This window comes from Grammomys surdaster, unplaced genomic scaffold (assembly GCF_004785775.1).
Source record: "Grammomys surdaster isolate TR1022 unplaced genomic scaffold, NIH_TR_1.0 172, whole genome shotgun sequence".
Lineage (NCBI taxonomy): Eukaryota > Metazoa > Chordata > Mammalia > Rodentia > Muridae > Grammomys > Grammomys surdaster.
Window position 1 is genome coordinate 1,912,898 of NW_021604620.1, and position 16,856 is coordinate 1,929,753.

At 46.1% G+C, this 16,856-nt stretch overlaps 1 protein-coding gene across 2 annotated transcripts in view; it reads left to right on the forward strand.

The window, feature by feature from the left end:
- The window catches only part of Lyzl4 (lysozyme like 4), a 61,245-nt gene extending 59,443 nt beyond the window's left edge, over window positions 1–1,802 (forward strand). Inside the window, exon 5 of one of the 2 annotated variants that reach the window (XM_028767389.1) lies at window positions 1,552–1,802. In XM_028767389.1, coding sequence (XP_028623222.1) covers window positions 1,552–1,621 — 70 coding nt within the window. In that variant the 3' untranslated portion in view covers window positions 1,622–1,802. The remainder of the gene's footprint in view (window positions 1–1,551) is intronic. The other variant, XM_028767388.1, reaches the window with a different exon arrangement.
- The last annotated feature ends 15,054 nt before the right edge of the window (window positions 1,803–16,856 follow it).

Here is a 16,856-nt window from a genome sequence, read left to right on the forward strand (position 1 = left end):
TTTCTTTTTAATAAATGCCTAGGTATAAGCTGTGGGACAGTGGGCTGTGAAAGGCAGCTGGGTACCTGGTAAAGCATAGGCCTCAAATCCCGGACTCTAATGGGACAGTAGGTGTTCGGCTCTGCTCCTGGGGCCCTGGTTTCTTTCACTTAGCTTCAGCCCTCCACAGCCCTTCCCACAGAGAGGTCTATGGCCATCAGTCAGGTAGGAACAGTGCCTCAGGCTCTTCCACATGTAGATGAGGTATCTCCAAGCTCTCAGACCAAGCCAATAGGGGTTATCTGCTGTAAGACCCTAACCCACCGCAAAACTGTATATAAGAACCCTATTTGGGGGAAGTAAAGGTGTGTGAGAATCATTCCGTTGTCTGAGAGTTTCTGTCGCAAGAGCTGTAACACTTGGGAAGAGATCTGCTCTCCCAAAGAGCCTTCAGGACCCTCCCCTCCTTGCTAGTTAGCTGGCATCTCACCGGCCCAGACCAGACCAGCTCAGCACAGAGAGACAGGTGCAGCACCTGGGAGTAACTGGGTGACACCAGTGGAGATGCGGGTAGAGGCAGCAGCAGAGGCAGTGAAGGTGATTCCCCCTCCCTGCTCCCACTCTATCCCCTTGGCCTGGACCCCACCCCCAGCCAGACTGGAGATCTTTGTGGGAAGCCCTCTGGAACACGGACCCACAATAAGCTTCACCTTGTTCGCTTTCTTGCTCTTAACTTGTTTTCCCTTTTATCCTAACCTGGGTTCAGTGACAGGGCTGGTTTCCTCTCCCTGTCTTCTTATGTCTGTATCCTCAGAGTTTCTGGCATGCATGAATCTCTCACACTTCTATTTCCCAGAATCCTCTCTATTCCTGTCAGATGTCCCACCTCCTGTTTTCTTCCTCAGCTCATTGGCCATAAGCTGTTTTATTGACAGACGATGCTTATAAGATATTCTCTCTACATTGCCCTGAGCTATGAAGAGCCTTGGGGTTTCTGAGAATGTGAATGTGTGTATTTTCTGGAGCTTCGTAGCTATAAGGGACCAGGGGACCTCTTTCTACTATGGGTCCCCCATCCTGCTAGTTTGAGGAGCAGGACTGCAGATGGGGTACCGACTCAAGTCCAGGAGTTGGCACTAGAGACGGGAACTGGAGGAATACTGTTAGGGACATCTGGAGAAGTGGTTAGAGGTTCAGTCCAGATACTCCAGGAAGGGTGGAGAGGAAGAAGGAATTTTAGATGCTATAGAATGAAGGATGCACACAGAGGGATGGAAAGAGCCCGAGGCCATGGACACTCCCTGGGGCCCTGTGCTAGTCAGAGAACTCTGAAGCTGTCTTAGAGGACTGGGGTGCTCTGGTTGGGTGGGGTTCCTGTGTGAGGCAGGGACAGTGTGGGTATATCACCCTGCATCCAGGGTGAGTGCTAAGAACTTCAAACACCTGAGTTCCACAAGGGAGAGACTCAGATATCCCGGGGCCAGCCAGGCAGGTGTGGGTAGCATGGCCCTGGGGACCCCTAGCTCTGACTACAAGGAACTGCTACTGATCACTCTGGCCTTCCCTCTGCAGGCCCGTCTGGTCAAAGAACTGCCAGCTGTCTGACATTCTGGATCGGTGGCTGGATGGCTGTGATCTGTAGGCACCTGAGTGGCCCTGCCTCACTTGCCAGCCGAGTCTCGGGACTGAGGATGCTTTTCTGTTTGCTGCTTCAATCCATCCAGTTACCTCACCGCTGACAGCTCCAGATGGAAAAGGATGACAGTCCTCACTTCATCCAGGGGTTCAAGGTGCAGAATAAACCAGCTAATTACTCAGCCTGGGCCTGAGGTCTCCGCCTACGTTATTATATCACGAGCAGTATGGCCGCGATCACTAGTCACCACTTTTGTGACTTATCATTTCTGATTCTCAAGGGAAGGGTGTGAGAGCTGGGGTGTCAGCCTGCAGCAGGCAAAGGAGGAGGAGACACAGTGGAAGCTGAGAGGAGCCACAAAAGTAGAGAAGCTGGGCAAATGGCTTCTTCAGAGCCAGCTCGGCTGGACATGGAGTCACCTAGGAGACACACCTTCTGCCATGTGCTTTTGAGGGGTTAGGGTTACTGTTTGAGCTCTTGGTTGTGCCTCCTTTAAGACAGTACAGGCGCTTCTGTGCCTGTTCTGGGGCCCACCCTTCTCTCATTTAAAGATGACACATAATACACCTTTAGATGAAGAAAGCTGGGAACACAGATAAAGAAGGTTATTAAAAATACTCTGCCCTCACAGTAAACAGGTTGTCATTGCTGCGTTTTGTATTGCTCTGGAGCCCATGCTGAGAGAGCCTGTGGACCCTTAACCTTTTTGTGTGTCTCATTCCTGACTTTGAGGGTCCATGTGTGCATGCCCATATCCTTTTTTCAACTCACAAGCACAGGCCACTATTGAATATACAGTATTATAGCTTGCTTTTTCTACTACTAATTTGTGCCCTAATATTTTCAGGTCTATATCAGGATCCTTCCTGTATCCCATTAGATAGGCAAGCTTTAATGCGCATAATCCTGTATTGTTTAACCTACAGATAAATTAAGCAGGCTGAGCAGTCAGTGGCCGCCTTAAAGGCAAGCCGCACAAAGCAGGCAGGCCCTGGCTCCCGTTTGCTGTAAACTAGAACTTCTGGAGCAAGCTTTCTGTCGAGCTCAATGCTGATGGATCGGTTGGGTCTCGAGCTTCTGCACGGTTCCACCTTGTCTCTGAAAAGAAGAATCCTGGTGTTTCCCAGACACAGAGCGTGAATCCCAGTTAACTGACCCCAGTAACAGCAGAAGCTTTTGAGACATTGAGTGAAACTTTATTATTGAGATTTGGACCTGGCGTTGTTTCCACATGTGGACTCAAGAGCACCAGCGCCTGGTTGCAGCCCGATGCTGCTGTAGACATTAGGGACGCCTGAGATTATCAGTACACGATCATGTCAAGAGGAAACCCAGCTGCCGCCTCCTTCCAGCCCATTACTTCCAAGGATGTTCATCAGTCCCTAATGGGCTCTGTGTCAACAAGGACGTGAAGCTCAGGGGGAAAGCAAATGTTAGGGTATTGATGGCACCAGCGTTTCCCAACATCACTCCTGGCCTGGTGCCCTCCAGCTGGCTGGTAACAATGAACATTAATACCTCAGCCAGGACCCCTGATCCTGCTTCCATCGTCAAAGCTGTATAAGGAAATGTCCCTTTCATAGAGCTATGTCATTACGACTTCTAGTACCGACGATTACTATAGAGATCCCGATTTCACAGGCTGCACAGGACCCTTCCCTCACCCGGATCTCCAAACTTCTCCAAACCTTAGATGCTAAATTTGAATTATAACAGTCTTACAGGTGACAAAACAGCTCCGGAGAGGTGGCATAACTTAACTTTAATCCAGTAAACAACGAGTATGTGTTGGGTATCTCCTTAGAACCCACGTCCCATACACCTCTCTTGTTGAAAATATTTAATCCCAATCTGGGGCTTCTATGTCGACTTTGATCATTCAGTTCCCGGATAAAAGCCACACACACCCCCTTATATATATAGTAAGCCTTTATTAACACTAAGGCTCAACAGATATCTACCCTCTATGCTATTAAAATCCATTTTCTATCAATAACCCTGTACTACCATGTCTCATCTGGACTGCTCTTAGCTCCTATTGGCCAACCCTCCTGGCCAGGCTTCCTTGACTCCTAACCCATGGTGCCTTTCTCCTCTCTCCACCTTCTTTTTCCTCTCCTCATGGTCTCCTCTGACCCCAAGCCCAGGAATACCAAACTCCGCCTCTCAATTCTGCCCAGCTATAGGCTGTAGGCATTTTCATTCACTAGTCAGAAATTGGGGACAAGGTCATGAGTCTATACGCAGACTCTCTCATCTCTGAGGAAACCAGGCCTTAGGGTCCTGCACTTAGAATGACAATACTTAGCAACAAACTGAACCTCAACACACCTCTCCCCCAAACTCTGCAATTATATTGCTGTTAATTCTCTGTCTCTGTCTCTCTGTCTCTGTCTCTGTCTGTCTGTCTCTCTCTCTCTCTCTCTCTGTGTGTGTGTGTGTATGTGTGTGTGTGTGTGTGTATGTGTGCCCATGAGAGCTCATATGAATGCACATATATGCATGTGACTGTTCCTGAGGGTTCACGTGTGTGCCTGTGCATGTGAATTCACGTGTGTGCATTTGAAGGTTAGGGACAACCTTGAGTATCTGGGTGCTGTCTTTGAGGCACTGTTGTCTTTTTTTAGAGGGTTTCTCACTGGCTCAGAACTTGGCAAGTAGGCTAGGCCGGAGGGCCACTGAGCCTCAATTCCCAGGCAGAGCAGCTGGTATCACAACACCGTTTTGAAGGAAGATGTGATTTTTATCTTTAAGTTTCAAAAGTAGTCAATGGACACTCCATTTCTATGAGACACTCCATTTATGTGACTACATCTCAAAAATATGGGCTCACACAACTTGGAAACATTTACAGCTACAGTTTGTGCTGGTTTATAGGAAGCTGCTTCTCTCTGACCTTGTTAGGTGCCAGCAAGGGGTTGTTGTGCTTACAGCACGTGGCTCCCTGGAAAACCAGGTGAGTCCTGAGTTCCCTGCACAGAAGCTGGGCTCTGACTGGAGGCAACATGTTTCTTTTTGTTTCTCTTCATCGACTGGAGAGCAGTCTACACTGAGATGTACAAATGTTTCTTTGTATGAGATACATCCTGGGTGCTCTATGAAACTTATGTCAATAAATTCCTCACCAGGCCCTTGTGAAGCAAGCATTTGGAGTCCAGCATTTCCTAACCTGGGGAAGGGTATTTTATCTCTCTAAATTTTGCTTCTACCTTCTGCAAAATGAGAATAATAACAACATTCCATTGGGCGTGAAGACTGATGAAGCATCACGCTATAACTTCCAGACAAACTCCTCCGACATCCATCTTGTCACCTTGACTAGATTTAGAACCACCTAGAAGATTCAGCTCTGGGTGTCCCTGTGAGGGCATTTGCAGGGAGGCTGAGAAGGGAAAGACTGCGCTGTATGAAGGCTGCACTCTCCCATGAGCTGGAGTCTTGAACTAAATAAACAGGAAGGAAGCAGAAACAGCTGAGCCCAGAGTTTCTTCCTCCATGTTTTCTGGTTCCTAAGGAAGTAAGGTGAGTGTCACCAAGAGTTATTTCTACCATCGTGACTGGCTGTACCCTTAGACCATGCACTACAACAAACCTTCCTGCTATAAGCTGCTTCTTGTCACAGCAATGAGAAAGTAATTAGCAGAATGATGGGAAGAGAGACTTCAGAGACCCAATGAGAAAGGGACCTCCATGCGGGCAAATAGGACAGGACTATGGCTGGAGGGAGGGGTGGTTAAGTGCCTGTGGCAGCAGCGATCTGAATGGCCCCCCACTTGGATAAAGTAGAAATGGCTTCTCTCCAAGAACATGCAACAAGGGAGCTGACCTGATGGGCCATGCCTTCTGGCATCTCACCTCCAGATGGAAGAGAGTTCCTGACTGTCATGGCAGCAACAGAAAGCAGCACAAGCCCATGCTTGTTCCCAGTGTCTTAAAACTGCCACTTAGTGGGTGCCTTGAGGTCAGACTCAAAATGCAGCCCTGGTGACACAATCCTGCAGTGGTTCTAAGACCTCCCCAGTATCCTTGTGTTGGGACCTCAGCTCAGCCCCCAAAGCAAGGAGATGAGTTACCCGGACTTCAAGGTCTCTGCTGTTCTGAATAGACGAGTGCAGTGTTAAGAGCAGATTTTCCAGAAAGCAGGTTTTGGACAAAGCAAGCCCTCCTTCACCTCCATGCTTGCTCCTTCCTCCTGAGCAAGAAGGACCTAGGCAGGCTTGGAATTCCCTGCCTAGTAAATTCCTCTTCGCTGAAACACCACACCTCCAACATTTTGTCACAACAGAGTAAACAGGCTGAGCTGTCTTCAGAAGTGGGGAGGTTGTTAATACTTGCTAGGCTCTGAATGCAAAATGGCTCCACGCTTGGTCCTCAGTTGGAGTGCTGTTATGGGAGTTGGTGGAAACTTTAGGGGAGGGTTTAGTTGGGGGGATGTATGTTTCTGGTGGGGGAGGTGTCTTAGAAAGTTACAAATGGTCCCTTCCTTCCTCTGTCTACCCATCATCAGGTGGGTAGCCTCGGCCACATGTTCCACTATCGAGATGCTCAGCCTCATTGTGAGTCTGTCATCGACCGAGTCATGGACTGTGGGCTGACATCCCTGAAAGCATGAGCCAAAATAATTCCCCTCCTTAAATTACTTTTGACACAGCTGGGGAGACCTGGGTTCAGAGTTCTAACAACTGAGTCCACAGAGAGAGTGAGCCAGGGGAAGACCTGAAGCTGAAGTCTCTGCATGGGCCCTCCACTTCCCGATGTCCCCTCCCCATCCCTGTGGCCACTCCCCGTCCCTGTGGCCCCTCCCCTTCCCTGTGGCCCCTCCCCCTCCCTTCCCCAGGGTCTCCCATAGGGTCTCCCACAATGTCGGGAAAAGAACAAAATCTCATCCCTGCTAGGCAGGGGAATCATAGACTTGGAAAATGACAAGAAAAGACTGTGCGAACAGTCTTTTAATTAAGTTAATTTGTTAAGGACTTAATGTAGTAAGGGACATTTAAATTAGTACACTTTGTTTTCTTTAATTATTAATTTTTCCGCTGAGTTGTAGAAGCTCATAATGTAAAGAACAAGATGGGTTTAGCTGTGGAAATCAGAACCTCTTCATCTATTTCTTTCTCCTCAGTAGAGCAGCCCACATCTGACTCTTCTGCAGCAGCTGAAGGAGTTTTTTTCCAGGTGCAGCCCTCAGCTCGGTTGGATTAGCAACGTCCGGGTTGAGTGACTTAAGTGATGTCAGTGGTCCAGAGCGCAGACTGCTCTTGCAGAGGATCTAAGCTTGGTTCCCAGCACCCACCGGCCAGTTCTTCCGACCTCCGTGGCCTCCTGTGCCTGCCACCACATTTTTCTGTCCAGATGAATTACATCTGTAACAAAATAAACCTTTCATCCCTCCTGTCATAGAAAAACAGAAACGACCACAGTGTGACCATGGCAAGTGGGGGTGTGGAAAGAAGAAATGCAGGCCTGAGGGTCGGAGACCCCTGGGAGAGGTCTCTAAGTAGATGAAGTGGAATAAACCCTCACGTGAGCACCCTACCTGGAGAGAGGTTTAGTAAGTGACATCTGGACCAACCTGCTCCTCATCCTTACCTTGTTCTGGGTAGAGCTGTGTCTTCTCTCTACTTGAGTGACAACCTTGTGTTTTCATTTGTTTGTTGTGTTTCCTTTTTTGGCTTTTATGAGACAGGGTATTTCTATGTAGCCCTGACTGTTCTGGAGCTAGCTCTGTAAACCAGGATGACCTCGAACTCACAGAGAGCCTCCCGTCTCTGCCTCCCAGTGGGTGGGACGTCAGACATGTAGTGCATGGCTTTCCTTGCACTTAGGGATGGTGGCACATGCCTGTAACCCCACTGTGCTCTGTCTACTTTGAGTTTACATAGTTTGATAGAAACAAATTAATAATTAAAGGAAACAAAGTGCACCAACCCCCATTTACCTGCAATAATATGTAACAAATTAACCTAATTAAATCACTCATAACGTTAGTGTAGTCCTTTTTGTCTTTTTAAAAGTGAATGAATCCTACTTCCTGTTAAGGAAGAGCTACCAGACAGGGACAAGATCATCACAGTTCTAACTGAATCGGAGGCCGGTGTGAACTTACAAATCTATCAGATGGGAAGCAGAAGCATAGCTTACTCTTCTAATCTTCTGACTCCTCCTTCTCATTCTCTGGCTTATTCTGTCTTCACCTGTGTCTAGCTTATTGTCTCTGAAACCTGTCCCTCTAAAACTGTCCCAACAAAACTGCTACCCACCACACACACATAACCCACCACACACACATAACCCACCACACACACACACACACACACACACACACACACAGACACACAGAGAGAGAGAGAGAGACCACAGACCACATACCACACCACACACCCAAATAGCACTATACTCTTTCTCCCTGTACTGCTGGTAAGTAGCCTCTCTTTCCTGTGCTGTTCTCATGAGAGCAGGTGCATCCTACCTCTGACTTATTCTGTCAAATTTCTTTCTCTGATTCCTCACTTTGTCTGCTCCTCAATTAGATGTCATTTTCAAACATGGCTGCTTCCTTCTACAAACTAACCTTATCTTCACTCTTAGAGATTGAAGATGTATGCTAAGGGCATGTCTGTATTCCAGCCAGATCGTATCTTTGGATGTGATCCCTTGCTAGAGCAGGCGTGTTTCTGGATTAAAATTCTTCTCTGTCTTCCCCCTTTCTGTTTAAGCTAAAAATTATACACAGTTTAACTGTTACAACAGAAACAATTATCAGTCCCACAAATGTAACAGTCTTTTGTCCTCATGAAGAAATGTAACAGTCTTTTGTCCTCATGAAGATCTGTTGGTGCGTTGGTCTTTCCTAACTGCAGTCCTGATCATCCATCCTTTAGCAAATGCCCATTTCAGCGTCAAGGTTTTCCAGTCTGCCAGCCTAATGTACGATCTGCAGATCCCTGAGGTGTTCAAGGGCCACCTATCTGTCTGAAGTAATCTAAATAGACAGATGTTGCTTGTTTCTCACTGTTTAATTTCTGCTTAACTTTGAAGACATATACAGGGAGGCCAAATAAAGCTTATGTCTGCAATTAAAACTAAATTAGCACCTAACATGACTACAAATTATATACAATAGGTGACTATTAACTTGCATTTCTTAATTACCCTAAACAGTTTACAATATTAGCTTTCATAGGACTAGAACTTTATATTTTTAAATGAGTTGCATATATACAACACCTTAAGCAAGAGTCGAATCATATACAGTATATAATAGCAAATATAACCTTACATTTCTACCAATATGTAAAAATCCATAGCAATCTAAAATATTTGAGATTTGTTGTTCTTTCCAGTCTAAAAGAATATACAATAATCTGTCTTTCTTTTTCTAAGAAGGAGACATGGTAAGCCACCATTTTTGTCCTTATGTCCCCTCTTTCACTCTCTCTACCTAACACTAAGTAAGAGAGAAAGAAAGATAGAGGGGAGAAAGAGATCCTTAAATCTGACCTCCTTTATTTTGTTTCCTCCCTGACCATGATAATAACAACTTGCAAACAACCCCCCCACACACACACAAATAATGATGAATATCCATAGCCCATCAAATGACCAAAAAACTCCCATTCTTGGGAATGAATGTGTCATGTTCTTAAGATTACTTCCTGATTATTGAGGTCAAAGGCATCTTTTGGGGACCCTAGGAAAGTTGAATATCGGCCAAGTCCTGGGAGAGCTAGGTGTTTTATTTGCTGTCCAGGCTCTGTGGGATAGGAAAGTGAAGGGCTTAACTGAAGTCTTGGCTGAAGCAGGCTGCTTTGAAATTATCCTGGATGCAGTTTTTGAGGAAACAGCAGAGGCAATCTGTGAGGCTGAAATTACTCAGGCTGCTTGCTTTTACTTCATTGGTGTCTGGTCCTTTTGTTCTGAAAACACACAAACTTTTAAAGGTAATAACGTAGATATATTTCTACACTAACGTATGTTTGGAGTATATGGTGTGCACAAATCAGCTAATAATAAATCTCTGCTCTGTGTTTGAGCAGATGAAAGGCATTTGTCAATTTTTTACAAGTCCATTTGGATTACATAACCAAACTGTAAACCTTCACCCATGCCATAAGAAAGAATGGCATGTTACAAGTTATGAGGAGCAGGTAGTCAAAAAGATTTACTGGCTACGGCAGAGACATTCCTGTCTTATCCAGTCTCTGAGCTGTTTCCACGTTAAGGGGATTAGGATACATGTCAACTGCTTTGTTGCCAGAGCAGCCATGTTGCTGGATTAAGATTCTTCTCCACTGCATGCAAGTGGTGCATAGACAACCATGCAGGCAAAACACTCATATTTTTTTAAAAAAAAAAACTTTTAAATTGTAGGTAGTATCTTAGTGTTCTATTGCTCTGAAGAGATACCAGGACCACAGCAACTGTCATAGAGGAAACCTTTAATTGGGGCTGGCTTGCATTCAGAGGTTTAGTCTATTATCATTATGGTGGGAAGCATGGCAGCATGCAGGCAGACAAGGTGCTGGAGGAGGAGCTGAGAGTTCCACATCTTGATCCACAGGCAGCAGAAGGGGACTGTCTCCCACACTGGGCGGAGCTTGTGCATAGAGACCTCAAAGCCTATCCCCACAGTGACATACTTCCTCCAACAAGGCCACACGTCCTAATAGTGCCACTCCCTATGGCCAAGCATTCAAACATGTGAGTCTATTGGGGCCATGTGTATTCAAACCCCCACAGGGAGTGTATCTCAATAGTATCAACCATAGTATTCATGTTGGTACGAGTATAACGTGTGATCTTGAGCAGACTGTGAGCCTGGTAAATGGTAGTTCGTGGACAGCCATCTCCACCTGAACCAAGACAACTTACCTGTGACAGTGCATGCACAGGCAAGAGCACGCACATCATCTCCGCACTCTGGGATAACATACACTAACAGTAGATGATGGAATCTCTCTCTAAAACTGTTGAACAGGGGAAGAGAGACGGCAGGATGTGACACATTCGGAGAAGCCAGCCATGGACGTTAGCTCCCACTATCGATGAGAATCTTGGGACACCCGGCATTGGGCATCACACCCAACACTTTATGACTCTTATGAAGGGAAGTCATGTGTATGATTCAGGTGGAGCTGGGTCTGAATGCTTTCATCTTTGTTGTTGTTTTTATTTGGATCTATATTGGTATTTTTTTTCCCTTGTAGAATCTAATAGTCACAGTCTGTTTTGGTGCGTTTGGACAGTCTAAAGTGCTTGTTAGAAAGTAAGACTGTCCCACAGGCGCTCTCTCTTCAGAGAAAAGTCCATTTTTCAGCTTTATGTGCTTTGGTAGAGGATGTTCAAGTCCATGTGGGCTCCAGGGTCAAGCCTCTGAGTCTTGGTGGAGTTCAAAGGTCAATTGTAAATAACATAACGGTTCCTAGGTCTCTTCCTGGGTGGAGCAGACTTTCTGCAGAACGTTCCATTCCCCCTGCTCTCCACATAGTGGTAAGGACCCTGCAAAGGAGTCCGAGTTCCCGACCTGTTCTTTTAAATGCTTTCAATTTTAGGTAACTTTGTGTAGTGTCGGATTTCCCTCTAGAACATTCCAACTTACCTCAGCAGTGAATTATTGCCCCTTCTGGATGTGCTGCCATTTTAGTATTGAATTTTGTTTTCTTCTGGAGTCACTGGCTTTGAGCGCTCAATGGAGCCAGTAAGGAAAAGGGCCGGGCTCATCCCTTCGTTATTCCTAATGCAATTCTGAAATAATATGCTGGTTTTAGTTAATCCCTTTGAAGGGAAAGCTTTACTTTACATGGCTTAATATTAGATTGAAATCTGGCAAAGACAGATTTGGGGATGCACTCGGGGTGGTAGTGTATAAAATGAAAGTTGTCAAGAAACACTGTGTGAATCAGAAGAGTGAGTTAACTTCTGAGTTTTCTTCCCAAACTAGCTTCCAAAATGGGGCATCCAGGTTGATGACTCCAGGCAGGGACTTCAGGGGCTGCAGGGGCACTGAATACAATCAGCTGCAGCAGATATCAACGATACCTGAGAGGAAACTGTGGAGCCAGACAGCCCTGTGGTGAACCTCACTGCTCCCGAGAAAACCCAACAATGGCCTTGAGTTCCCCAATGGCCTCTCGGTGTCCCTTTCAATGTTGTTATACAACAGCAGGCGTTTGTTTTTGTCTCTCAGGTCTGTAGGTCACTGGATCTGACCTGTGTTTAGCAGAACATTGGAAATTGGGTTTGAGTCTGCTCCAAGGAGCAAAGTTCTTCCCACGGCAGAGGCAGGAAGGCCAGCCAATCACACATGTGTATTCAAGCCGCTGTTCATGCTGTACCTACCAACATCCCACCTCGCACAGTCAACAGCGTGGTCACATAAGAAGCTGAGGAGTAGAAGCAGGTCACATGACAGAAGGGCCAAGACAAGTAATGTGGCCTCTCCAGGAATCTCACTCCATCATTCCAAACGTGAAGATGCTGTGACACTGGCAGCAGACACTCAGGCAACAAATGCTATTTCTCATGGTTCTGGAGATGGACACCAGGGAACTGGGGTCTGGTGAAACCTCCTGGCTTTTTGTGTCTTCACATGGCAGAGTGTCTGTGATTATCCACCACAGAACACCTGAGAGAGACAGGGACAAGAGAAAGGGGAGAGAGGATTCATACGGCAGGGCTCTGTGCTCACTCAGCACAAACAAAAACTCTTTGAATGGGATATTTTTTTTCTTGATTTCTTTTTAGATAACTCATCCTCATTTAAAAGGAAAGAGTTCATCTTTTCAGCTGCAGTGGGATATCAGGGTTTGTTAGCTGAGGCCTTTATGGGGTGAAGGACATTTCAGAGATTTTCTTTAAATTATTATTATTATTATTATTATTATTATTATTGTTATTATTAATTTATATGTGTTCAGGTGTTTTGGTTGCATGCATGTAGTACTCGAGAAAGCCAGAAGAGGGTGTCAGATCTTCTGGGAGTAGAGTTACAGACTATTGTGAGATGCCATTTGGGTTCTGGGAACCAAACCTGGGTCCTCTGCAGGAGTGTACAGTGCTCTTAATCTCTGAGCCATTAATTTATACGAGATTTTGCTGAATTCCTTTTGTCTCTGCTAAGATTCCCCTGCTGCCTCGGCCCTTTGGTTAACACTGATTTAACCTGTTGAACTCCTGGTCCTGGGATAAGAAACACTTGATCAGGATAAAAGGTCTTTTTACTGTAAAGTGCTATTGGATTTGGTTTGCTAGGATTTAGTTGACGATTTGCATCTGGGTCAATCGGGGTTATTATCCCACAATTTTATTTTATGTTTTTATAACATCCGTCCCTGGCTTTGATATCAGAGTAATTTTAATGTCCCTGATACCAAGTATTCTCAGATTATTTTGCAGGGGAATTTTAAGACTTTGGAAACTTTATTTGATCAGATCCAGCAACACAAGCACTGGGTCCTGGGGCTTTCTCTTTTCTCTCCCCTTGCTTTTTTGTCAGCCCATTCAGACTTTCCATTTCTCTGATCTGTCTTGGTTGGGAACAATGGAATTTATCCATTTTTCTTCTAGACTTTCTAATTTGTTGCTGTGTACCCTGATGTGATTTTGAGAGCCTGCTGTGTCTTCTGTCTACACCCGAGTTTCCTCACTTGTGAAATGAGGACATAAACAAGGCCAGTAGCTTTGCTTGCTGTTGCAGGAATGAGTCTGAAGTGCAGTGTTTAGCACAGGGAACACTGAATCCGCTTGCTCGTGGTAGAAGCTGTTGTTCTCACTAGTACAGACAGGGCTTTCCGAAATGAATGGCCCAGCTTAACTCACAAGAAAGGCAGAGTCCTTGACCTCATCATTCGGTGTTGGCTGGCCTTTTACACAGAGATAGCCCTTAAGGGACCTCTTATTGTCCTAGGAGCCAAGAGACAGGGCTAGTGGTGACACACTTGGAGATAAGTCTGCAAAATGTCAAAATATTTTATGGACTGGAGATTACCTACAAGACTCAATAAAAGCTGTGAGAAGTCAGAGTGCAGGCTGGTTCAGCCTAATGTGGGTGACAGGCTGGGGGTGACAGGCTGGGGGTGACAGGCTGGGGCGGAGCTTAGTGAGTAAGAGAGCTGGGGAGGTGGGTAACAGTGATCACCATGCAAGTATGCGGACCGGAGCTCAGATCCCAGCACCCACATGAACAGCCTGTAACAGCACACACCTGCAACCTCAACACAATGGGGGTTAAAGACAGGAGGCACACTGGGGCTCAGTAGCTGCTAGCCTAGCTCTGGGTTCTGTGATGTACGCTGCCTCAAGAGAGTAAGATGGAGAGAAGGACACTGGTGTTATCTCACATACACACCACACATGCACACACACACACATCACACATATACACTCACACACACATCACACACATGCTCATACACATGACACAAATAACACAAAAAAACACATACAACACATGCATATCAGACCCCCTCACATTCATACATATATCACACACACATGCACACACAGTGCATGCATATGAGGCACACATACACCATGAATCACACACGCATACACACACATGTATGTAAACACAACACATGCATACCAGGCACACACACACACATACACACACAGCATATGAATCTTGTACATACATACACAGACACTCACACACACATCACACAAATAACACAACAAAACACATACAACACATACATATCAGACCCACACACACATATCACACTCACATACACATATCACACATACAACCACACACACCACATACATACCAGGCACACACAGACCATGAATCACACACACACACACACACACACACGTATGTAAACACATCACATACATACCAGGCACACACACACATACATGCACAACACATAAGTCTTACATACACACACACACACACAAACACACACACACATACACACACAAACATCACGAATGACACAGACACAAACACACATTAGAAAACTGGGTCTTTGTGAGATGACTCACTGATTAAGAGACTTGCTGCTCTTGCACAGGACCCAGGTTTGATTCTCAGCACCCATGTCAGGCAACTCACAGCTGCCTGTAACTCCAGTTTCAGGAGATCTGACACTTTTTTCTGGCCTCTGTGATCACCTATATGTATGTACTACACATGTAAAACAGTGGATGGACATCCATACACAGAACATAGTAATATTTAAATCTTTCCTTAAAAGTCAAGAGGTGGCAGCAAACTGTATGTTTTTTGACAAGACCCTTGCTACAAACCTCATGGGGCCAGAGGGTGTCAGACATTTGGGTCTGGCTAAATCTCAGAGTTCTTTGCAGTCTCTATGTGAGTTATTGTGATAAATGCACATGAACCCTGGAATTGACACTCAAGGAGCCAGATGCACTGCTGCCTCAACAATCAGCTGCTGGGACCCTGGGACTCCACCACTACCCGAGTGTCTCCCAAGGCCTGTGTGGCTCAGTCACCCACATGCACAGGCTCATGTGGGTGGGCTTTGTCTATGTCATTTATTCCCGGGGCCTTTAGCCATCTCTGACAGACCTAAGAGAGAATGCTGTCTTGGTCGAATGCGTCACATTCTCTGTCCTTAATCCAAGAGACACAGTGTATTGGAGCTGAGTCAGTGCAGTAGAGAGGGGACAGCAACCTGAGGCTGTCGAAGGTGCCCTCCAGGGCTGTGACAATGGCTCAGACAACAAGTGCATGAGAATCAGAGTTTAACCCACAGAACCAAGTAAAAGGTGTGTGGTTGTGCACCCTTATAATCTCAGAGCGGAGGAGGCAGACACAGGTGATGCTGGAGCTTGCTGGTCTACCTGATAAGCTCCCGGCCAATGAGATACCCTGTCTGAGAAAACAGATGGGGACTGGAGAGATGGCTCAGTGGTTAAAAGCAGCTGTTGACTTGAAATCAAGTCCCAGCACCTAATTCCAGCAGCTTACAAGTCTGTAACTATAGCTCCAGGGGATCTGACACCCTTCCCTAGCCTCCACAATAACTATAACAATAACTTCACACACACACATACACACACACACACACACACTATTTAAAAAAGAAAAACCATATGTACACATGCACCTGAACATATATGAATACACACATACATCGGGAAGACACCTGATGTTGACCTCTGGCCCTCCCACAGGTATGCACGTGAACACATACACACATACACACACACAGGCACACAAACCTGCAAATAACCAATCCTATGAACACACTATGGCTAACAGAGTGTATGAGATGACAGCAACTCCTCGGCAGCCCCCAGCACACCTCCACGCCATTCTGCTTCTGCCTCTTGGACATGTGCGCCTGCCACCAGCCTGCCCTGGATGCTGCCATACAGCTGCAGGCTCCTCTAGCCCTTCACCACCTCATTTGCATTCCTAACACAATTGCAGAGCATGATACACAGGGAGCCGCGGCTGAAAACTCCCAAGATTTATTCTAGCCCATAGTTCTGGAGATTGGGGACATTTTTAATACATCCTTACTGTCACCGAACAATTCAATACACCATTGTCTAGGTAACCGAATTCTCCTCCTCAATTAGATTTGAAAACTAATATGGGAAAGAACTTTCCCCCTTCCTCTCCAGTGATATAAGTTAGTCCTGATTGAGAGCAAAGCTTGCCAGTGCTTCTTGGAGCTTCAAGCCAGATTCTCTCTTGTAGCAGTTCCATGTCCTGCCTTTTGTAGTGTGTGTGTGTGTGTATGTGTGTGTGTGACCATGTGTGTGCATGTGTACAGGTGCGTGTGAGTGCATGTGTGTGTGCATGCATATGTGCCTCTGTGTGTGTCTGTCTGTATGCCTGTGCATGTATATGCCTGTGTGTGTGTGTGTGTTTATGCGTGTACATGCATGTGTATGCATGTGTATGTGCATGTGCATGTTCATATGTACGTCTATGGGAAGGCCAGAGGTCAGCATCTTTCTGAACTGCTCTCCATCTGACTTTTGAGACAGGGTCTCTCACTGAACTCAGAATTCAGGGTATCAGCCAGACGAGTGAGTGTCTACCCTCTCCCACCCTCGGCACCTCTTCCTGGTTCTGGGGTTACAGGTATGTACCTTGTTCCAAGGTTTTCCATGAATGTTAGATATCTGAACTCAATTCCTCATGCTTGCGAGGCACCAAATTTCTGAGCCATCTCTCAAGCCCTGTGGATACTCCCTGAAACTGCTCATGGGAAGAACCACAGACACAGAGGGAAGAGACACAGTCACAGAGGGAAGA